This window comes from Elephas maximus, chromosome 21 (genome assembly GCF_024166365.1).
Source record: "Elephas maximus indicus isolate mEleMax1 chromosome 21, mEleMax1 primary haplotype, whole genome shotgun sequence".
NCBI lineage: Eukaryota > Metazoa > Chordata > Mammalia > Proboscidea > Elephantidae > Elephas > Elephas maximus.
Genome location: NC_064839.1, coordinates 59,140,424 through 59,165,773, shown reverse-complemented (window position 1 = coordinate 59,165,773; position 25,350 = coordinate 59,140,424). Strand labels below are relative to the sequence as shown.

Sequence of the window (25,350 nt, the reverse complement as noted above, 5' to 3'; positions counted from 1 at the left end):
TCACTGCTCCTCAATCACAGCCTCCCTCCCTTACTGCACCCTGAGAGTTGGGTCCACTCTATAGGGTCATGACCTGTGTAAGGGGAATGCAAATCTCCATCAGTCCCACCATCTCCTGGGTTGAAAACGTGATGCCTAAGCCCACATCAGTGTCTTCTGTATTCCATCATGGACACGCTTTGTTCCACTCCCTTCCTGTGAGTAGTCTGTTCAGGAATTCCACAGGGATGAAAAAAACTCCCATTTTCATCTTGAATCTACTTTACCTTCTTCTTGTATTTACTCCACAGGGATTCTTTCCCAGGCCACCTAGAAGGAGTCTGTTCCTGGACTGATGAAACCCAGCCAGACCTTATCACTGTCTGCACGTCCTCTGGGTTCTCACTGACTTGTGGACAGGATCACGTATTACTGTATGAGAGACACAGTGAGGGCAATGAGAGCCGAGACACAAACCTCTCTGCAGGGAGAGGGCTGGGCTGCAGGGGGTGCTCAGGACCCATGAATCACGGGGCCCATCTGGTGAGACGATGCAGAGAAGCCTAAGGAAGGGGTTCTTAAATTAGCTTGATATGTCCTCTTCCTGACAAGAAAGTACTTTTCCCACAGTCCTCCCCATTCTTGTAATTGTGGATGTGTTTGCGTGTAAGTGCTTGCACATTTTAATTTTTGTGTGTGTGTGTTAATGTGCATGCACAATTGTCTTGCTTAGTGTGTGTTATTCTGTTTGTTAATAGCATGTGTGTTAATGTCTGTGTTTCATTTGATTGTTATAACACCAGTGGGTTTTAGTGTGTATGTTTCTCTGTGTGTTAATGTATATGCATGTCTCTGTATCTGTGTGGGCGTGTATTATATATATGTTTGTTAGTGTATGTATGTGTTTGCATTAGTGTATGTCATTGTGTGTGTTAGTGAGAAAATGTTATTATGTGATTCTCTGTGTTAGTGTGTGCTTGCCTTAGCATGTGCATTACTGTGTGCATGTAATATGCATGCATTACTGTGTGTATATGTGTACTTGTTTTTGGGAGTGTGCTTTATCCCATTTCTCTAGCATGTCTTTGAGAAGAGAATGTCCTTAGTATTTCTGCATAACTTTCCAATTTTCAAAAAAGATTAAAAAAATCAAATGCTGCAACACTTACCTGATGGATCTGGGCTCAAGCTTTATGTCATTTCCTCCATGTTTCTTTAATGCCTTCACTGGTCGTTACGTACTATAAAGTGCACAAATGTGTGTGAAAAATTCGATTAAATTGGGCTCTGTTTACCCATCTCTGTGTGCTATACAGTCAACACACAGAGCACCTCACCAGTGTTGGACCACTCCACACACTCTCTTCCCGTGATGACTCCAGGAGAGACCAGGTGAGTCCTCTGTGTGATAAAAGTAGAGATCAGGCTCGTGGTGGATGGTCCTCACCCCATCGTCTCCGGTAATGGCTGGAGACAAACCATATGTGGATAATGTGTATGGACACCACCTGCTGTACCTGGTGACCCTGTGATTATCTCCCTCCGTGCTCCATTGTTTGGCTCTTGTGAGCAAAAGAGAGAATGTAAACAAGGCTAAAAACACTAAGTAAACCAGCATTTTGTTTCAGATGCAGAATGCTGGTGGTGTTTGAGGTGCTGTTGAGCCCCAGTGTCACAAAATATTGCCATGCCATCCATGAAAACTAACTGTAACTTGGTCATCACTCCAAAGTATGGACTTCTGTGTTGCCTAAGTAAATAAATGAAGTTCTCCCTTTGCAGAATAGTTAAACATGATAGTTTTGCAGTGTATTAGTCAGCTACATTTTCTAAGACAAAGTATTCTTAAAAAATGGAAATATGAGAAAGTGTTTTTGGGTCTTTGCATATGTGTGTGTTTATGTACCTATCTGTGTGCACATGCACATACTGTAGGATGGGTAGCTTGCATGGGGAATGACACCTTAGCTAGACATCCATCATCCCTCCAACTTTAGATAAGAGCACTTCGTTTTTCTTGTGAAAGATAACCCTTTCCGTGCAGTGACATCTAGTAGGAAATACAATAAGCACATATTTCCCTGTTACAAAACTGAGTGTCTAGCCAAATTTAGGCCAAACTTAATCTTCCCATGATTCTGAATCATTAATTGCACCAAGGATGTGAGAGGCAATTGGAGCTGAGTGCTTCCAGGAACAGTGATGAAGAAGTCAAGGATGTTGCCTAAATCCAGAACCCCATTTTCTTTGGGTCCATGGGCCTTCTCCCAGCCTGTTTCCTACTATTAGAGGACTGTGCATGGTCAGTAAACTAATCAAGACCTCTAATTCATGGTTTTCTGCGGCTGGCAGTCAAAAACCCTCAGCAACTGAGCCAATGTGTAAACCACAGGTCTTTAAATGATTGCATAATTCAGGGCTCACAACAACAGTTCTGGGTTGGCAACGGTCTTATTTTATAGACAATGTTCAAAATGATTAAGTCCCACAAAATCATAGAACACAGAGTGGTTAGCATGGATGTACCTATAGAGAACTGAGTGGTTCTACAAAATGTCCAACTATTGCACACTATTTTCTGTAGCAATGAGAAAAATACGGACTTGAGGAACTCTCCTGGCTGCTTCAAGCACAAGAACCAATTCTAGTGTAGGTGCAGAGAGTGGCTGGGTGGGAACTTTCTGTCAGAAAGCTGTTTCCCTGAGAGCCCTCCACTCCAGCTGCTCTATACATCTACTCAATCTTGGGATGAGAAGGAGAAAGACAGACAGGCAGTCATCTGTCTCTCCCAAGGGCTCCTTAGGCAAAATCACAAGATGGGTTATCTATTGGCTATTCCTTCAGAAATGCAGGCTTGAGTGTAGACTCACCCAGAAGCACCCCAAAGGAGGGTCACATATTGGTACTGGATTGTTTATTCATTAAATTTGAATTATCTGTGGATTGACTATCTCTCATCTAACAAATTCCTCCTTGCCTACTAGTGTTACAGAAAGGCTAAGAGAGTATTTGGTAATAACCTCCATTCTCCTTAAGCACATAACTATCTGTTTCTTGAAGGCAAAGGTAAGCACATTTGTCTTGAAATCTAGTCACACTCCTCTAGAAGAATAATCACATGGGCAAATGTCCATAAGGAAGCATTCAAGGTGAGGATGCTATATGTTTTAACCAAAGCCTCACAGCCTTTACTGCATCTAACATTTCCAAGAACTTCCTGTCCTGAGGTCCTGGACTTTCAATGGTCAAGTTGTCCCTCAGGGAGAAGGGTACATGGAAGCCCTCATCTAAGGCTCAATGTTCCTCCATCAGTACTGGCTTCTTTACTGTACCCTGAGGCCTGGGTCCACTTTATAGGGTCAGGACCCATTTAAAGGAAATGCAAATATCCACCAGCTCCACCTTCTCGTGGGTTGAAAAACGGAGCCCTGGCCTTGCATCAGTGACTCCTGTGATCCACCATGGACACGCTTCGTTCCACTCTCCTGCTGCTGAGCATTCCTTCATGTGAGTGCTCTGGTCAAGGGATCACGCAGGGATAAAGAGACTCCTGTTATCCTTTTGAACCAGCCTCACTTTCTTCTTGTGCTTTCTCCACAGGGGTTCTTTCCCAAGTCACCCTGAAGGAGTCTGGTCCTGGCCTGATAAAACCCTCCCAGACCTTATCGCTGACCTGCACCGTCTCTGGATTCTCACTGAGTACTAGTGGTGTGGGTGTCAGCTGGATCCGTCAGCCTCCAGGAAAGGCACTGGAATGGCTTGCAATCATATATTGGGATGATGATAAGGGTTACAGTTCATCTCTGAAGAGCCGGCTCACCATCTCCAAGGACAACTCCAAAAACCAGGTGTATCTAACTATGACAAACACGGACCCTGTAGACACAGCCACATATTACTGTGCAAGAGGAGCACAGAGACACAGCCCAGGGGAACTTCTGTACAATAACTCAGGCCGACTCTGATGTGCTTCCCATCTGTGCAGGAGAGAAAAGCGTGGTGGAGACACATTTCCTTCCAGGCTCTGGGGTTTCCTTTCTCTACCCAGCAGCCTCAGAGCCCTGTCTTCCTTTATTTCTTCTATTGAGAAGACTCATATACCCTATTAGGGTGAATACACTTGAGACTCTGTATTCTGTTTCCCATAAAGTCTAAATATGACAGGTTTTAGTTCCACATGCCGGATGGATCATCAGTGAGATGCGGCCTGTTACATGTGCTCAGATCACCTAAAGAACATAGATAATAACATTCGTGACTTTATTAAAATATTTTATATAAATATAGAGAGGCTTAGGAGATAAAGTATAAAATGTACAGAAATATAGATATCGATCTCTTGTACTAAGTAAAACTATAGTCCAAAAAGTGATCACAGAAAATAATTTTATAGAACGATAATGCAGATTAAATGTATTATAAGCATGGTGTGTCTCAGAGTGGTAGTGCTCTAAGTGAATATTCTGGGCTTTCACAATGTTACCCATAATTTCTGATGATCCACACAGTTGAATGCCTTTGCGCAGTCAATAAAACACAGGTAAACATCTTTCTGTTATTGTCTGCTGGCAGCCAAGATCCATCTGACACCTGCAATGACATCCCTTGTTCCATGTCCTCCTCTGAATCTGGCTTGAATATTTGGCAGTTCCCTATAGATGTACTGCTGCAACTGCTTTTGAATCATAGCGAAATTTTACTTGTACGTGATATTGGAAACCCTGGTGGTGTAGTGGTTAAGTGCTACGGCTGCTAACCAAACGATTGGCAGTTTGAATCCGCCAGGTGCTCCTTGGAAATTCTATGGGGCAGTTCTACTCTGTCCTATAGGGTCCCTGTGAGTCGGAATCAACTCAAAGGCACTGGGTTTGTTTTTTTTTTTGGTTTTGTGATATTAGTATTGTTTGATCATTTACACATTCTGTTGGATCACTTTTCTTTGGAACAGGCATAAGTACGGATCTCTACCAGTCGATTGGCCAGGTAGGTGCCTTCCTAATTTCTTGGAGTAGTAATGTAAGGTCTTTCAATGCTGTAACCTTTTGTTGAAACATCTCAGTTAGTATTCTGTTAATTCCTGGAGCCTTGTTTTTCACCATTGCCTTCAGTGCAGCTTGGATTTCTTCCTTCAGTACCATCTGTTTTTCTTCATATGCCATCTCCTGAAGTTGTTGAACGCTGACCAATTCGTTTTGGTACAGTGACACTGTGTATTCTTTCCATTTTCTTTTGATGCTTCCTGTGTCATTTAATATTTTCTCTGTAGAATCTGTCAATATTGCAACTCCAGCCTTGAATTTTTTCTTCAGGTCTTTCAGCTTGAGAAATGCTGAGTGTGTCCTTCCCTTTTTGTTTTCGAACTTCAGATCTTTGCATATGTCATTATAATACTTTATTTTGTATCTCCAGGTGCCAGTTGAAGTCTTCTGTTCAGCAATTTTACTTCATCATTTCCTCCATTTACTTTAGCTACTCTACATTCAAGAGCAACTTTCAGAGTATCTTCTAACATCTATTTTGGTCTTTTATTTTTTCCTGTCTTTTTAATGACCTCTTGCTTCCTTCATGAAGGATATTCTTGATGTAATTGCACAACTTGTCTGGTTTTCAGTCATCAGTGTTCAATGTGTCAAATCTATTCTTGATGAAATGGTCTCCAAATACAGGTGGGATATACTTAAGGTCATATTTTGGCTCTGATGGACTGGTTTTAATTTTCTTCAGCTTCAGCTTGAACTTGCATATGAGCAATTAATGGTCTGTTCCACAGTCAACCACTGGCCTTGGTCTGACAGAAGATATTATGCTTTTCCATCATCTCTTTCCACAGATGTAGTTGTTTTAATGCCTGTGTTCTCCATCTGGTGAGGTCCATGTGTATAGTAGCTGTTGATGTTGTTGAGAAAAGTATGTGCAATGAAGTCGCTTGTCTTGCAAAATTCTCTTACTCCATCTCCAGCATTGTTTCTACCAACAAGGCCATATTTTCGGACTACCAACTTTCACCTTCCAATCACCAGTAAATATTAACCACCCCCCCAAAAGAAACCCAAAAAACCCAGTGCGCTCGCGTCGATTCCGACTCATAGTGGCCCTATATGCATCTTTATTGCAGGTTTAATCAATTTTAGGCTGCAGAAATTGGTAAACATCTCCTATATTTTTATCTGGTAAGATAAAAGGTGACGTAGACCACAGCCCAGGGAAACTCCCCTTTCATGGGATCAGGGCTGTGACCTGAGTAAGGGTGTTTCAGCTCACCGTAATCCTCTTGAATATAACCTAATCTTGCCTCATTAACCATAGGCAGAGACTAGGATTTACAACACATAGGAAAATTGCATCAGGTCACAAAATGGAGGACAACTAGACAATACTGAGAATCATGGCTTAGTCAAGGTGATACCTATTTTTTGGGGACACAATTTAATCCATGACAATGGACCAAGATTAAATAAGAAGAAAAGGAAGTCACGTGTGTTGGAGAGGATGTGGAGAAATTGGAGCCCTCACTCATTGCTGGCGTAAATGCAAAATGAAACACAGTTGTGAAAAACAGTCTGGTGGTTCCCCAACAACCAGAAGTAGAGGCACCCTATGACCCAGGAATTCCATCACTAGGTGTATACCCCAGGGACCTAATAGAAGTGACGCAAACAGACACATGCACGCCTACGTTCATCAGAGCACTATTAACAATAGCAAAAAGACGGAAACACCTTAAGTTCCCACCTATGAATGGATGTGTAAGTAAAATGTGGCACATACATACAATAGGATACAACTCAGTAATAAAGAAAAATGAGTTTGGAAAACATCTTGGAACATGGACGTGCCTGCAGGACGTTCTGTTGAACATGATAAGTCAATCACACACACAAAAGCAAATATTCCATGTTCTCACTTTTATTAAGTGACATGTACAAGTAAAATGTTTGTTAGTTATTACTAAAGATGGCAAGGGAGGGGAGATTGACTCACTAGATAATAGACACTTGTCATTTTTTGTGATGGGGAAGGTAAGATTGAATGAGGGTGAAGTGTACACAGGTTGACGAACGTAAAAAATGTCAGTAAAAATACACAAGAAGAAAGGTCCTTTAGGTAATATCTATGACATATACAATATTGAAACAACAGCAAAAACAACCTAAATATATATATGTGTGTGTACATATGTAGGTATGTAGGCAGGCATGTATGTGTAGGTATGTATAAATGTGTGTATATGTGGGTATATGGATATGTGTACGCATATGCATCTATGTGACTGTATGCACTAATATTCATATATGTATATATAAAATAAAGCACATAAGGGGCACAGTTACTGATACTTCTTAGACATAACCAAACACCTCCTGGGATTAGATTTCTGGTTTTGAGGGATTAGTACTGTGATCTCACGGGACATCTCAGGCAATTGGCATGATATAGTTCATAAAGCTGTGTTTTACGTCTTAGTTTGCTGAGTAGTTTCTGGGGTTTGAAAAGCTTGTCAGTGTTCTGGATCATAACCATTTTAATAGATGTTTAGTTGTGACTCATTTATATTTTAATTTGTAATTCTGTAATAACATATGGTGTTAAACACCTTTTCATATGCTTACTTGCCATTTGTATATCCTTAATGAGATAACCTGTTTGGATGGTTTTCCCATTTTGTTTTCTTATGGTTGAGTCTTAAGGGTTCTTTGTATATTTTGGATACAAATTCTTCATCAGATATGTGTTTTACAAATATTTTCTCCCATTCTGTGAGTTGTCCTTTCATTCTTTTAAACAGTGTGTTTTGCAGAGCAGAAAGTCTTAATTTTAATGAAGACCAGTTGGTCATTTTTTTTTTCTTTTATTGATTATGCCTTTGCTGCTGAATGTAAAAAAGTCATTGCCAAAGCCAAGGTCACCGAAATTTTCCGTTTCTTTAGATTTTAGAAGCAGTAATGTTTTATTTCTTACCTTTAGTTCTGTGATACATTTTGACTTAATTTGTAAGCTCTGTGCCTAGATTCATTTTTTTTCCACGTATACATCTAGCCGTTTCAGAACTGTTTGTTGAAGAGATTATCTTTTCTCCACTGCACCACTGTTGTTCAGATGTCACGAATTGGTTGACTACATCTTGTGTGAGTAAAGAGAACTTGAACTACTTACTGATGAAGATCAAAGACTGCAGACTTCAGAATGAATTACACCTCACCTCAACATAAAGAAAAGAAAAATCCTCACAACTGGACCAATAAGCAACATCATGATAAATGGAGAAAATATTGAAGTTGTCAAAGATTTAATTTTATTTGCACCCATAATCATTGCCTACGGAAGCAGCAGTCAAGAAATCAAAAGACGCATTGCATTGGGCAAATCTCCTTCAGAAGACTGTTTTAAAGTGTTCAAAAGCAAAGATGTCACTTTGAGGACTAAGTTGCTCCTGACCCAAGCCATGGTGTTTTCAATCAACTCATATGCATGCAAAAACTGGACAATGAATAAGGAAGACTGAAGATGAATTGATACCTTTGAATTATGGCGTTGGCGAAGAACACTGGAAGAGCGAACAAATCTGTGTTGGAAGAAGCCAGAATGCTCCTTAGAAGCAAGGGTGGTGAGACTTCATCTCACACATTTTGGACATGTCATCAGGAGGGACCAGACCCTGGAAAAGGACAACATGTTTGGTAAAGTAGAGGGCCAGCAAAAAAGATGTCCATCAACGTGATGGATTGACACAGTGGCTGCAACAATGGGCTGAAGCATAACAATTGTGAGGATGGTGCAGGACCGGGCAGTGTTTCCTTCTGTTGTGCATAGGGTGACTATGAGTTGGAACAGATTTGAAGACACCTAACAACAATAAAAATTCTGGGCTCACTATTCTGTTCTACTGATCTATTTGTCTACTCTTTATCCGATACCATTCTATCTTAATCACAGTAGCTTTATAGTAAATCTTGATGTCAGGTAATGTCAGTCCTTGAACTCTGTTTTTCTTTAGTGATATATTTGCTTTTCTGGGTATTTTGATTTACATATTAACTTTAGAGTAGAATTAGTGTATTAATATTCAGAAAATGACATGCTAAGATTTTGATTGTGATTGAGTTGACCCTATAGAACAAATTGGGGAGAATTGGCATCTTAATAATTTTAAATGTTCCTATCCATGAACTTGGAAACCCTGGTGGTGTAGTGGTTAAGTGCTATATCTGCTAACCAAGAGGTTGGTGGTTCGAATCTGCCAGGCGCTCCTTGGAAACTCTGTGGGGCAGTTCTACTCTGTCCTATAGGGTCACTATGAGGCAGAATCTACTTGATGGCAATGGGTTTGGGTTTTTTTTTTTTTGGTATCCATGAACACCCCACTCATCTGGTTTGTTGTACTGTAGTGGCTTCCTGTTCCTCTGGAATTTTTCTACATGGACAATCGTACACCTGCTTACCAAGCAGGTTATTATTTCTTCCTTTCAAATCTGGAGAGTTTTTATTGCATTTTCTTATCTAACAGTGTTAGCTAGGACCTCTAATAAAAAGCTGAATAACAAAGAGAGGGGACGTACTTGCCTTGTTCCCATTCTCAGCATGAAAGGATCTAGTTTCTCACCATTAAGCAAGATGTTAACAGCAACTTTTTTAAAACGTGATTTTATCAAGTTGAAAACGTTGTCTACTATTCCTAGTTTTCTGATAATCTTTTTCATGAATGTGTGTTGGATTTTGTTGAATGCTTTTTCTACAATTACTGTTATGATTGTAATGTGTCTTTGTTTTGTCTTTCAGTGTGGTGAATGCTGAATTGTTTTCGGAGTTTTACACCAACTGTTTTATTTGAGATAAATTGCACCTGGTTGTGATGTATAATTCTTTTAATACATTGTTAGTTTCAATTTGCTAATGTTTTGTTGAGGATTTTTGAATTTATGTTGATGAAAGTTATTGGCCTGTAATTTCCTTTCTAGTAATGAATTCGTCTGATTTTGGTATTTGCATAATGCTGGCACCATAGAATGAGGTACAAAGTGTTCTTCGGCTTTTTTGAAAGACTTTGAGAAGGATTGATGGCAATTCTTCTTCATGTGTTTGATTGAAATTACCAGTGAAACCACCTGGTTGTGATCCTGTCTTTTTTGGGAGGTTATTGTTTACTCATTCAATATATTCAATAAATATAAGCTTATTTAGATTACGCATTTCTTCCAGTATGAGTTTGTTAGATTGTGTATTTCAAGGAATGGGTTCATTTCATCTAAGATATCAAATTTGTGGGAATAGAATTGTTCATAATATTCCTTTATTACAATTTTAACGTCTATGGGAAATTCTTGCGTTTGAAGATCAGACCTTGTTACTTTCCCTAAAGGTAACAGAACAACAGGAGATGGAATTCTTTAGCAATAAGCAATAATTATACTTCTTTATTAGAAGTGTCAGATAGATCATATTAAGTCTATTCAAGTTACTTGGTACCAGAAAAATGTTTAAGTACTTATTTGAACAGGAGTTTAAATTTAGATGGATATTTTTGAGTATATATATACATATAGATAGATAAAGAGAAACGGACGTACAGACAGACAGAGACAGAGAGACAGAGACTGGGCAATTGGTCTCCTGATCCCCGTACTACCCAAACCCACCCCAACCCTAGTATTACGTGTCTGCGAATACCCCTGTGAGCTTCAGATGGTGGGGTCTGGAGGAAAAGTAAGACAGCCTGGATGGGTGACATGACTCTGTCTCTTAGAACGGATGTTTCCACTAGGTATGGAATTCCTGGTTGAATTTGTTTTTATTTCAACAGTAAATATCACTTCATTGCCTTCTTGTGTGTGTATGGTTTTGACGAGCAGTCTGCTGTAATAATTTTCCTGTTCCACTGTGAGGAATGTATTCTCTGGCATACTTCCAGATTATTACTTTTTCTTTATCTTTCAGAAGTTTTATATGATATGATTAAGTGAGTATGTGTTATTTCTTTAAATATTTCTTCTTCTCTATCTTTCTTTCCCTTTGAGATTCCAATAACATCTACATTAAATTGTTTGATATTGCCCCAAAGCTATTGGATGTTCTGTTCTGTTTTCCATACACATTGACTTTCAGTTTAGAAGTTTTTTTCACACATTTTCAAGGTTACAGATTATTTTGTTTTACAGCTGTGCCAAGTTTACTGGTGGTCTTGTTGAAGGCATTGATCATTTCTGTTACTATGTGACTTTATTTAACTCTTGAATTTTCATTTGATTCTTTCCTATAGTTTCCATCTTTCCGCTGAGATTATCTAATACTGTAGTCTGTCTACTCTTTCCTTGAGAGCTTTTAAAATAGTTACTTTAGCTTCCATTTTTAGTTTGATAGTTCCAATATATATGTTGTATATAAATCTCACTTTGATAATTTGTGTACAAACACTTTTGTCTTGCTCTTTGGAATGCCCATAACATTGGTTGAAAGCCAGCTATTTTGTAAGGAATAATAGATATTGGCATTTTATTATTTATTTACTGTAACTAACTATTTCTCTGCATGGAGATGATCATATTCTACCATTGCTAGGACTTTATTGTGAAGGTTTGTGTGAATGTAATTGTGTCTGGTTTGGATTTTATTGTTTCCTTGGTTACCCAGGCGGAAGTTCTTTTTTGCTTTGAGCATCAGAGACTTCAGTTTTCTCTAGAGATACATGGTTGTTGTTATTTTTCCTTTTCTCTTGGCTTTTAGTCTTTACTTTGTGCTCTCCAGAGAGAATCTGCCCTTTCATTGCTCCCAGGTGTATTCCAGTGTTATTTTATTTGATGGTTTTCAGTGTTGTGGTGGAGTTTGTGCCAAGATTGTGGCTTTCTATGATCTTCTGACTGAGCTTCATTCTTAAGCAGGCATTGCGAACTTTGGGTCTGAGGTATGGCCTTCCAAGTGTCCCTGTTCCTCCTCCAGAAGCCACCCTGGGTCTGGCAGGACTTCCTGACCCTCCTGCAGGATAGAGTGTCCTTGACACCATCTATTGTCTCCTCAGCTTCAGTGGATTACCACAAGTGAGCTTTGCTTCCTCTTTTGGTGCCCTTCTCTTGCACATTAAGGATTTCGTAGGGAAGAGAGGGTATATGGCTCTAGACAGAGTTTTGGTGGTGATCTCTGTCCCTATCCCAGTCTCTACAGGGTTCCATCAGTGCCCAGATAACATGGGTTCTCCCTGGCTGTGGGAGCCTCATGGTGGTGTGTGACATCACTCACCTGACCAGCTAGCCACCTGGCCTCACAGGAACATCCTGTGAAGATTGGCACTCAGTTGAGCCACTGCAACTTTTCCATTCTGTGTTGCTCACAATTTCTCTCAGTGTGTGGTCCAGCAGCAGTAAACATTGGTAATTTTCTACCTGGAGGTCCCATGTGGCCTTCTCCTCCTCCCAGGAGCACACAGCAAGGCTTACCCCATGTATTCACCCAGAAAACCCTACTTCCTGAGTCTGAGGGGAATTCTCACCACAACACAGATTTCACACTTGCCTCCTCAGCTCATATTAGCACAATACCCCAAAACAATATATAGCCTCCGATGTGTTTATTACAAGGTTTCTCTGTTATCCACAGTGCCCTGCATTTCTCAAGCAGATAATTAGAGATTGCTGCCCACATCTTTCCGAGATATATTCTTAAGGGCAAAGATGCTTATTTAATCTATGGTTCAAGACTCTGGGGGCAGAGACGCAGACGTTTGCAGGTCTCCATGGCCTCACACTCTGCACAGTGGGCCACACAGTGGCTAGGATGCTTTGTGTAGACTGCCTGTCTGACTGGGGTCCCCATGCTGCTTTCTTCCTCTGCCACTTCTTGCCTCGATGTACTGCTGTGGGTGTCCGCCAAGCCACAGATGCCAGCCCTCCAGGCAACTGCTCCCAGTGGGAGTGGGTTTGATGAGAACACTTGTACTAGCAGCCTGGGTCAAGCACAGATCTGACAGGGAAGTGACCAGCAAAGTTTCCCCCAGCCGTGATAGCCACACCCATCATTTCTGAGTAAGTTGAAACATTCCTGGGGCCACTCTAGCTACAATTTGCAATGGGCAGCTTGAGATATGAGGTCATTACAGAGCATTACTATGCAAACCACCAGCTGCCACGCAGAAGCTGAACTCTGCAAGGACAGAGCAGTTGCGTTCGCTTGGCACATGTGAAGTGAGTCTAGCTCATAGTGCCTGTGAACAAATCCTTGTTCCAGGTGTGTGTAACCTTCTGGATGATGCTTATGCTGATTAGATACAAACACCAGCACAAACAGAGGAATTGATTCAAAGCAGTATTCACTGTGCTAGGTGGTACTGTGGATAGCAGTGACGTGCTGCGATAGGATCTAAGCCCGAAACCTTCAAGTTGACTCTGACATGTCAATGCCACGCGTATCAGAGTAGGCTTGTGTTCCACATGGTTTTCAACGTCTGATTTTTTTGGAAGTAGATCACCAGGACTTTCTTTCTTCTCAGGCACCTCCGTGAACTTTATCCTCCAACTTTTTGTTTTGCAACAGAGCACGTTAACCATCTGCACTAAGTAAGGACAATGCATTTATCAATAACCTCCCCTTTTGCCTCATTTATTCTTTTTGAAACCAGAGATTCAGGTAGTACAGATGGTAAGAATGTTCCAGCAAAAGGAGCTGGAATGAATTGGTTTGGTAAGAAATTCTGGCAACAGCCTTATGGCAGATTATGGGCTAGGTCAGCATCTTTAGAGATAACTGCAAGAACACACTGTATCTGCAAATGGGCAACCTGAACCCAAGGACATGGCTGTGGAGCACTGTTCAAGGCACAGAGTAAGGGGGTCCCAGACCCAAACCTCCTTGCAGGGAGGAGGCCAGCCCTCAGGGGGTGCTCAGGAGCACCATGCACAGGGACCAGCCCAGGGCTGGTGCAGGAGGAGGACAGGTAGGGACTTCCTGCTGGGGTCTGTGGATAATGGTCTTGAAAAAAATTTCTCAAGGACTGTCCTTCACTTCCTGCTTTCTCACCATCACCTCACAGAACTCTAGAAACAAGGAAGCAGACTTTGTCCTCAGCTTGAGAGTCTATGAGTCAAACATTGAGCCATTTCCAACTCTTCCTTTGTTTGGGAAGAAAAAGCAGAGGACAATCTACTTCCTGCCCTCACAGGCCTTTCCCTGCACTGGAGAAATCCCTCCAGCCATTGTTGCTTCTGGCTTGTATGTTTATTCAGTGAAATATGTGTGTTCCATTAAAGCAATGGTTCAACATTCTATTCTTGCCAGACTTAGTCTCAGTGTCCTGGTAAGAGAGGTAATAAGACACCCCTGTGGGCGCAGGCCTCTCAGTCTGCTCAGGCGGTGAGACAGATGTAGTCAGGCCTAGATATGTGCTGTTCAAATAGAGGTCTGTAGTGAAAAATACACACCAGATTTCTAAAACTCAGTGTGAGGAAAATTTGTGGAATTTCTCATTTTTTAAGATTACATGCAAAGTAATAATTTTTTGATATAGTGGGTTAAATGAGATGTATTATTACCATTATTCTCATTTGTTTTTAATTGTTTTACTGTGGATACTGGAAGATTCCATATTACACATGTGACTCTCCTTGTGTTGTCAGTGAGTGGCACTGCAGTAGACAGTAGGGGCCACAAGTGGCACAGAGTGAGGGGCCTCACCTGACATAAGAAGAAAAACAAAAACAAAACAAAAAACACTGTCATCATGTAAATTTCAACTGAGCCAGAGTAGAGAGAGACCAGATATAGAGGTTGGTCTGGATATTATGTTTATATTTCTTCAGCCAGCTTCTCAAATTGGATTTGATGTTTTAGAGATATAAGGTGGGGCTAGTCAACATGATAGAGGGAAGGACCAGGTTCCCTTATTGGTGACTCATTTGTGGGAGGTCAAGGAGAGACTAAAGCCACTGGCAGAATAATAAATGACTGTCAAATGGCCAAATATCCCCTATCATTCCTGGGCCTCAGACCCCTGAAATCTGCCCTTTCCTCCCTTCTCTGGTCTCTCTGGTCCCTTGCCCTAACTGCGCAGACAAAATCTACACACAGCTTCAACAAAGGTTGAACACCAGGGAACAGTCAGTGTCTGCTTGTGAGGTCATACATTCCAAGGGTCGCACCCATAGTCTCTGCTAAAGGACCTCAACCAGTCCTGGGTGGGGTGCAGAATGACACCCCACAGATCCTGCTCTTGTCTGTAACTGCATAGAGTCCCCCAGTCACAGGGCATAGTAACTACTCTCAGGTTAAGGAGATCTAGGCAGTTCTTCTAATTTTAAAGCATTAATGTTCATTTATAATGCTTGATTGTTTTTGGTAGTTAATGATGTTGAGAAACTTTTCTCTTAGTGAAATAATCTTCTCTTTAGGAGAATGACCTGCAGGAAACAAATGTCTCTCCTCTCAGTGATCTTAGATGACAATAGAATTAAGCTAGAAATGAATGCAAATATAACTGAAAAACCCAACTGCATGTTAAACCATAGCCTTTGAAATAATTCATTGGGCCAAAGGAGAATTCTGAATGAAAATAAGAGTGATGATGATAGCAAACACCAAAACTCATGGAATAAAGGTAATATAATGCTACAGGGACATCTGTGGGTTTAAGGGAAAATATTAAAAATAAATGGAAAGACTGACAATCAATTACTTAAATTTCATTTTTAAGAATCTGGTGAATGAAAGTGAATTAAGCTTAAGAGAAGTAGGGAAAAGGAATAACATATATATAGAAATATAAATCAAAAATTTAGCAAATAATTGTATAAGAAACAAAGCAATCCAAGCCAAGTATTTGTTCTTTGTAAAGATTCATAAAACTGATAAACCTCTAGGAAGACTGTTTTTTTAGAAAAAGCAGATGGATCAAAGGAGCACAATATATAGTCTCAGAAAAGGCTCACATAGCACTGCAGAAAGAGGGAAATGGTCATTTCAGTAAATGGTCTTTGTCAATGGATCTTATCCACGTGAGCAGTAACAGAAACTACGGGCCGCCTTTTCAATCCATGTAAAATGCTACCATAAAAACAGGCATTGCAGCTGGAATTTGAGCCCAGTCGATTGAATATTAAACATACTCTGATCATTGGCTTCCAGACCTTTCATCAGTTTGTCTAATGTGCACTCATTTCTAAGATCATCGTGTAGACCAGGGTAATGCCAACAGCAATGATGAGTGAGGAATCTCAACTGTGTGAGAAAAGTGACAGCAGTGTAGTAAGCCCACAAACCCAGGCCTTCTAAGGGGGGTCAAAACCCACATGGACTGTGGGGACAGTGGCCAGCTGTGCTCACCATCCACATGACGAGCCCAATGCAGGTAAATCCCGTGGGCTCTCAGGCAAATAATTACAAAGGCAGTGGAGTGTAGCTGTTTATATATTGTGTGCTTTTTGGACAGTTTGTACAATTTTTAGAGTGATGCCAGGGTTGTTCCATTGCTATGGGATTTCACTTTGTAGTGGCCACAGCTTGTAAGTGGAGAGCACATTTGGGACGTGCTGGTGAAGCCACCCTTCACCCTGCGCTCACTTACCACACTCCAGATGCCAGCCTGTGTCCCACTCTCCCTGGGCCAGGAGGGCTCCCCTGCTCTTTTCAGACTGTGACCAGAGAACCTGCCATGGAATCTGCCATGATTCCCTGGGGGCTGCACTGAGTGCTGAGGGGACCCACATGGGTGATGACCATGTGGTGGCTTGTCCTGATTCCAGGGTCTGGTCTCCCCCCACATCCGGAGTCTGTACTCTTCATCACACACAAAAGCTTCCTCCTCAGCAGCAGGTCCTCCAGGGTCCTCACACTTTTCTGACTTCTGTCCACAACAAGGAACACACGTGACATGATAACTCTGTACCTAGACACAGGACTGCAGAGGTATATGAACACACACACACGCACAAGCATGCACGTACATGCACACAAAGGCACACATATACACTGACATAAAACACACAAGCACACAAAGGCACACACAGGCTCATGTACATGGGCCACTACCATTCGGACACAATATAAACACACATATGCACACAAACATACATGGGTACACACATATATGTGTACACAAAGACACAGATCATGCACATCAGCACATGCAGGCACAAACACACACATGCATTTGTGCATGCGTGCACACACACAGAGACAGATGCAGACACACAAGTACTTCTCATCCTCTCTGTATGATGCATGTGGAAATTTCTAGCACAAATGAGGTGACATTACACAGGCGCCACCAAGACCCATTCTGAACCAAACCTCCATGGTGTGCATTAGCTATGCCAACACAGGTCTGTGTGCAACTCAGTGGATGGTGCCACTGCTCTGCATTTACCCTTAAAGGGTGGTAATGATAGAACGTGTTGTATGGAATGCGTGTTGTCATTAAAGGAGATTCGGTTGTAAAGTACCTACCACAATGAAGGGCATTATCAGCACCTCTTAATATTTGCTCTAGTAGTTGTGGATGATCGTTTGTGTGTTCGTTCTGTTTCCTTAACATTTTGAGCCATGACACTCTCTGGTTGTGGAGAACAATTGACTCTTTTTTCTCTCAGTTATGAGCCCCGCACTAGTCAAAGTCCTCCTGAGGACTGCGTGGCCCAGTTCTCCAGCACAGGGTGACCAACACGATCTGGGATTTGCCCCCACATATATGGGGGCTTGGCCAGCCCAGGCAGTGATGCACACTGCACAGGTCAGGCTGCCTATGCACTCATGGGATGGGGTCCCTATCTCAGGACCAGGACCCAGCACTGGGACCCTCACTCAGACTCCCTGGATAGCCCTGAATGTGGTAGCCCTCACATCTTCTCCCCCCTCACGGCCTTACCTTGATGTCCCATTGTCCCTGCCAGGTGGCTGTGTGTCAGATGTGAGGTTGGCCCCTGAGGTTTACGACCAAGTCCATATCACCTTCCTGGGACCCAGCCCAGGGCATCCTGACCCATACCTGGTGGCTGATGCAACTGAGTGGTCTGTGGTGAGTGGGGATTTGGTCAGGGCCTGGGCAGGGCCAACCGGCTACTCCACCTTGGTGCCGACCACCACGGGCACTTACCCACCCACCACTTACGCAGAGCTGCCGAGAGCAATGTTGTTTTCCAGTTAGAAATGAGCGGCGTGAGAGCGCAGAACCTGGACATGTATTACTGTGCCAGACCAGAGAGGGGATGACAGTATGAGTCCTGCACAGACCTCCCCTATAGGGAGGGGGCCAGCCTGCAGAGGGAGCTCAGGATCCATTGAGCACAAGGGAGGCCCCAGGGCAGGCAAGAAGGGAGGGAAGGTTTTCTGATAGGATCAGGGGCTTCCTTTTAGGGCTCCCCAGGAACTGCCCTTGACTGGGCTAATATTGAGGTCAAAAACTTGTTCTGTTGGTGCTGCCTACATGTGCCCCACCCCCACCTCTACCCGTCGATGAAGAGAAAGAGAAAAGCAAATCTAAAAAAAGTATGGCTTAAATTTTCATGCCGACTTTAGAAGACAAAAAGGGAAGTGACTGGCAAAAAGCTGCAATCTATTATCCAAATTATACGAGAATTCTCTGGTGTAATGACAAGGCAGAAGAGACTGGGGGACTGCTCTATAAATGGATATTAGAAATTTCATATCTACTTGTAATAGAATACATAGTGTACCATAAATTGTTTTCTTTATTTTTGGTTTTGAAATACATTGTTAGGATTAACCTACAACCTTTCTCCATAATCAGAAGCCTCTCCCCCCCTTTTTTCCCTGAAATTCTAAAATCTGTTTTAATAAAATGAGGGCTTAAAAGAAATGATGATGTCATAGACATGTATTGCATGCAGGCCCTATTTCATTCTCACAACTTTACTGGGGCATAGCAGTGCCTATACAGGGTCACAACCAGAGGGAAACCTTGGTTTCTTACCTCCAATCCTTGCTTATTTCTGGCTTCCAGATGAAATAGAAATCACCCCAAGTATATGGTTGTTTTGTTTCCTCTTTTCCTAACTACACTCCTTGTATTCCTCAGTGGGAGGGGCTCCGCACACACAGAATTCAGGGATGTGGCAGAGGACCTATGTCCTCAAATAGACTTTTAGAATCAACACCCCTCGATGTGCATCCTCAGCTCCCCTGGGTTGGGTGGTTGTGTCTTTTATTTATGCTTCCCAGGCTGGGCCCAGACCTAAGTGTTACAATATTCTCCCTCACGAATATGAAAACAATGTGAGGTCTGGTAGGATAAATATGCATATGTCTGTGTCCCCAAAGTATCACTCAGCAACCGTGCCCCTCCCAACAGAAGCCCTGAGAACACAGCTCTGTCACCATGGACTGGAGCTGGAGAATCTTCTTCTTGGTGGCAGCAGCTACAGGTAAGTGGTCCCCATTCTAAGGTATGAGGAGGGGGCTGTGACTACCCAAGTTGGATTTCATCCACCTCTGTTTGGTTTCAATAGGTGGCCACTCCCAGGTCCAGGTGGTGCAGTCTGGAGCTGAGGTGAGGAAGCCTGGGGCGTCAGTGAAGATCTCCTGCGAGGCTTCTGGATACCAGCTACATTATAAATTGGGTGCGGCAGAGCCCTGGACAAGGGCTTGAGTGGACGGGATGGATCAACCCCAGCAATGGTGGAACGAGATAGGCCCAGAAGTTCCGGGGCAGAGTCACCATGACTAGTGACACATCCACAAGCACAGCCTACATGGAGCTGAGAAGTCCGAGCCCTGAGGACATGGCTGTGTATTACTGTGTGAGAGACATGGTGTGATAACCACATCCTGAGGATGTCAGAAAACCTGAGGCAGAAGGCAGCTGCATTGGCTGAGGAAGTGACAGGGACAATTTGGCTGTAGGTTGTCTTACTTTGGGGTTGAGTAATTGAGGACAAGGAACAATAGATGCCTGTATTCACTTAAGTTAGACAGCAGGAGTTGGGAGAGTTTCAAATGTCCCCTTCTTATTTCTTTTTATTCCTTATGGGAAGATAATGGATGGGCCAAGTTGGGAGCATTGGGCTATGTGGCAAAGCTGTGACTTTTGGCTGGTAGGGTTTCTCTCTCTCTGGCCCTCTGCTGTCCTCTCTAGTTGAAAAACCTTTGAAGCTGTGCAGTTTGGGAGTCCTTGATGGGGTCTGGAAAAAGAGATGAGGGTTGGCTGCTTTAGCTGGTGTCTCCTGACAGGAGGGAAGAGATGCTCTTGGATCAGCCTTCATCACCCAATAGATTATCCAAAAGCATTGTAATGTTACTTTTTCACAGGCCTGAGACATAGCCGACTTTGTACACAGAACTTTACTGCAAAGATCCAACTTAATGAACTCACTAATGTTTTAATATTTTTTCCCTAATATATTTTCTGCAACCAAGCTCACAAAGTCTGTTAATTATGCCTTTTATTTCAGAGCCTTATTTATTTGTTTTATTTTCTTTTTTTGCCTTACTGCTGGCAGGCAAAAACAGCAGGCATTTTGTCTTATTCTCCATCTTCAGAGCAAGCTTACATCACTTCACTTTTTATTATGGTGTTTGTTCTATATTTTTAATATACTTTTTTCAGTACTAATCATAGGTGCAAATAATTTTTTTTTACCCTGAATGAAATTTGAATTTTTTTCTATTTCTCCCTCTATTGAGAACATCATTTGTTTATCTTCTATTCTCTGTTCATGCAGTATATATATGAATGGATGTTCACGTGTGTACGTGCACATCATTGGGTGGGGGTAGTGATATTGATTAGTGATATTGATATATATATTTCTTTCTTTCTTTTCACATTGTTATTGTGTGCTTGCGAGCTGATTTTCCACTCACAGCAACACTAGAAGGCAGAGTAGTAGTAGATTTTGCGCCATCGACATCACTTTTAAAAATATTTTATCACACAGTGGCTTGTACTTAAACTGGTCGGTGGATGGACTTTATAGATATTCTTGTGGTTAAACTTGAATAAGTCGGGTGGTCCTGCATTCCAGTCAATATCTGGAAACGATTATCTGGGCGAGCATGGTTTCAGCGGTCTTTGGCACATGAAGGAGTGGGGACATGGCTCCTGCATTAATGGTGACATAAGGGTCACTCCATGCTCTGCAAACATTGCATTGGACTTGAAATATCCCCCAAACCGATAGGGGGGCTGGGAAATGAACTTTCGTGTCCACAGCAACCTGTAAGGACAAACTGGCTCGAAGGACAAGAACTCGTATAAATGAGCACTCTAGGCCCCCAGTCCATAAGTCCATGTTGGATCCAATCCCTTCTAGAAGGCCTGCATCTGGGAACTCCGTGTACTGTGGCCACTTTTTATAAACATTTGAGATTCCCCACTCACCATTGCTGTTGGCATTGTGCCTGTCTACATGTTGATCTTGAAATGAGTGCAGGAAGATGAACTAATGATGGAATCAGAAACTAACGTATCTACAATGTAAGGTCTTGATGCCAATGATGGGAATGTGTTGAATACTCCATTCACAAAATTCAATTCCAATTGCCACGCTTGCTTTATAGCAGCATTTTACTCGGATTGAGAGAAATGCCTTCCCCTGCGTGATGGCGGTGTGTGAGCAGGGTCTGCAACTAACTGGTCTTTGCGCTTCTAATTACTCTCTTTCTCTGTAGGTCATCCATGAGGTACGGTTGGTGACAATGAGGAAGAGAAAGTGAGGAAGCCTGAGCAGTGGACAGGACTCCACAGAGTTAAGTGTGACCTCAGATCTATGTAGTACATCATGCCCTGGAAAAATTTACACCAAGGTAATAGCTTGACTGCGTCTTTCAAGGTGGGGGAACCTGAGGTTTGGAGATTTTGCATAAAGCATCAAAGGGTCTCATGGCAATTAGGATGGACTTCATCATTGTATCACTGCATATCTGGCCTCAAATCAACACAATCAAGTGCTCACACATAGAAGGAATTACAGTTCAAGAAGTGTCACTAGAGCCTCCACCATGTGTCATACAAATGCCTAAAGAGCAAGGAATGCCCCAGTGGAGCACAGTCTCTGGATGTCTCCAGAGCTCCCAAAGCCCCCTAGGCACCTCTGAGGTCATGGTGTATAGAGATGGTGCCAAGTGAAGGGACTCTAAGCAGACAGAACCTCCCTGCAAGGAGGCAGCTGGACTGAAGTGGGCACTTAGGACCCACTAATCTCAGGGACCAGCCCCAGGGCAGGTGCAGAGGAAGGTTAGGGAGGCTTTTCTTCTATACATCTGGGTTTTCCTTTTTTCAAAAAATGATATAAAATAAGAATTTGACAAGGGCTGCTGGTGTTTCTATATCCTATTCTCTCAGGAGTATTTACCTAAAAAAATAAAGCAATGAGCACCAAGTTTCGGAAGTAACAGGATCTGGAGGACAGGCTGTTTCAATTAACTCAGTGGGTCCAGAATGATGAGAGAGACACTGATCACAGGAATAAGACATTCGGATGTTAAACCCAGATCACGGCACCTGGACTGAGTGTGTGAGGGTTTGGGTCAAATGTGGTTTCAGGTATACACATCCAAGTTTATCTTAAATCCATTAGTAAAGATGAGGAATGATGGGGGTGAACTGAATATACATAAATACTGTACAAAATTGTGTTATGTGGAGTTTAGGAGTAAGACCTAATCTTGCTGAGAACACAGATTCCTGGAAAATATTTTGAAACAGCTGAGTTAACAAGAACCTCATATTATTCCTACTATCAGTGATAGCAGAAGCATGGCACAGAATGACTCATTACAGGACTGAGCTGAGAACCAAGAGTCTTTTTTATTGAACAGACTGAGGCTCAGAACACCCAGGCAGGGGCTTGTGGGAGATTGTCCCAGGTGAGGAGCAGATTTCTCAGCTGCCCATGGGTATTGCAGAACACTCCCGTGTGATGAGAACAGCGCTTCGCTCAGAGTTGCTCATGTGCTGTAGATGGTCCCTGAGGAGACCAGGATGAAGTCACTGAATGTGGTCAGCATCACAGCCCCGTTGTGTTTCAGAAAAGGTTCAGGTTGTCTCTGAACCACTCAAAGGTGGAGTCACAAGAAAGAGCATGCCCCCTGCGTATTGTTTCCATCAGGTAGTAAGAGCTCTATCTTCACAGGGTTTATTACAATGCAGGGGACACATATATCACCAAGGATTAGGACTTGTACCCTCAATGTCCCATTGTTACATGGTCCTTGTGTCTTTTATCTTCTCTTTCTTAGGCAGGGCTAGGAGTGGAACAATGAAATATTCTGTCTCATTAATATGCAAATAATGTGAAGTCTGTTAAGGTAAATATCTATATTTCTGACTATTTTACTGTCCAGGATGTCTTTGTGTTTGCAGGTGTCCAGTGTGAGGTACAGCTGGTGGAGTCTGGGGGAGCGGTGAGGCAGCCTGGGGGGATCCTTGAGACTCTCTTGAGCAGCCTCTGGATTTACCTTCAGTAGCTACTAGATGAGCTGGATTTGACAGGCACCAGGGAAGGGGCTGGATTGGGTTGGACAAATTAGCCCTACTGGTGGTAGTAAGTACTACGCAGATTCCATGAAGGGCCAGTTCACCATCTCCAGAGACAATGGCAAAAACACACTGTATCTGCAAATGGACAGCTGAAAAGTCGAGGACATGACCCTGTATTACTGTGCAACTCACAGAGTGAGGGGGATTCAGTGTGAGCTCAGACACAAACCTCTCTTGAGGGAGGGGACTGGGGGTCAGGGGGCGCTCATGACCAGGGAAACACAGGACTCAGAACCAGGGGTAGGTGCAGAAGAGTTTAAGGGCTGGTTTCCTGTTGTTGTCTGGGGATTGTTCTGCATCTTAGAGTTTTCCCCAGGGAATCTTTCTATTTTTATGATTCTGTGCCTGTCCTTGATATGTGCTAATTCAAAAGTTGTATTATAATAGGAAAAACATTCTCACATGCAGAAAATGCAGTCTTTCTCTTACAGAGGGGGAAGGACTGTGCCAGCGTCCCCAGGATCGGAGTTCCGATGAAGCTCAGGGGAACCTGAGGAATCTTTTCCAGTCAGACTCAGGGCAGATGGAGACCCTGGATGGCACCAAAGTTTAAGCGTTTGTCTGCTAGCTGATAGGTTGGCGGTTTGTACCTATCCAGTAAGGCCTTTGGAGATAGGCATTATGATTTCCTTCTGAAAGGTCAGAGTCAGGGCAGAGACCTCAGTGGCATTCCCCAAGTAGGACCCTGTTAGGGGTCCAGGTTAGAGCCCAGAGGGTGGCTAGGTCAGTGTCAGTAACATATAATAGCTCTATGAGTCACACATTCCTCCTGCCCACAGGGATGTGTGCACCTCAGAGTCAACATGGTCTGGACTCTTTTTTGTCCTAGTCTCTTTTCTTTCTCTCTAGCTCAGCAAGGTCACCTAATTCTTGGTTGTGGTGTAGTTTATATTTGCTAATGTGGTGGTGTAGTGGTTAAGTGCTACGGCTGCTAACCAAAGGGTCGGCAGTTCGAATCTGCCAGGTGCTCCTTGGAAACTCTACGGGGCAGTTCTACTCTGTCCTATAGGGTCGCTTTGAGTCGGAATCGACTCGAAGGCACAGGGTTTAATGCAAGCATGTTTATGTTCTCAATAACATTGTTAAAGTTGTGTGTTAGTCTGGGTCCTCCAAGATGCAAACACCAGGATGGGATTAAGTGCGTGGATTTTACTGGGGGAAATATCTGTGTTAGAGAAAATGTGAAGGAGCCTGGGCACACTGGGGGAGCCATCAGCCCATTCTGCAAGTCTGACCCTGAGGGAAAGAGCGAGAAGGAAGGTTGGGTGGAACTTTCCTAAATGTCTCTGCAGTCCAAGAAACGTACAGGGAGGTCAACAGGTGTCCTCGATCCAAAGTCACCCTTCAGAGAAACAGCATGTCTCTCAGAAATGGACATGACTTAGTATCTCTGCTGCTGCTCGACCTTGAGTGGGGGTAGCCCTGAGGAGCTTAGGCTTCTGCACAAAACAGGTGATGGATTTCAGAGCACAGCGTTCTCCCTTGGTCCATTTCCCTTCCTGTAACTGAGGAAAGGGAGGGGCATTCTCAGGGCTGATGCGGTCTTCACCTTTTTGTATGAGAAAACGTTCTTATTGGATTCTCTTGGCGAGAAGCATAGATGTTTAGGATGTGTTTGTTTTCTGGAGTGCATTGACGGAGATGTTTCCTCAACTAGTGACAGTCTCATGTGTAATAATATCAAATCTTGCTTCTCACCAACACCCTGTTCCTCTTCTCTGGGAAATTCCATTATGTGCCCTGAAGACTGTCTCACTCTACCTTCCTAGTGTTTTTTCTTTTTTTTTTCCCCCTATTTTATTTTATTGTGTTTTTGATGCTAGTTTACACACCCAATTAAGTTTCCATTTGACAATTTCTGGCCAAACTGTTCAGTGACATTAGTTACAGTTTTCAAAATT

At 42.7% G+C, this 25,350-nt stretch overlaps 1 gene segment (V, D, J or C); it reads left to right on the top strand.

Annotated features, from left to right (window-relative positions):
- Nucleotides 1-3,386: 3,386 nt before the first annotated feature.
- Nucleotides 3,387-3,944, top strand: LOC126064613 (immunoglobulin heavy variable 2-5-like). The segment is given in 2 exon segments: nucleotides 3,387-3,486; nucleotides 3,580-3,944. Coding segments are annotated over 2 exon segments (411 nt in total).
- The last annotated feature ends 21,406 nt before the right edge of the window (nucleotides 3,945-25,350 follow it).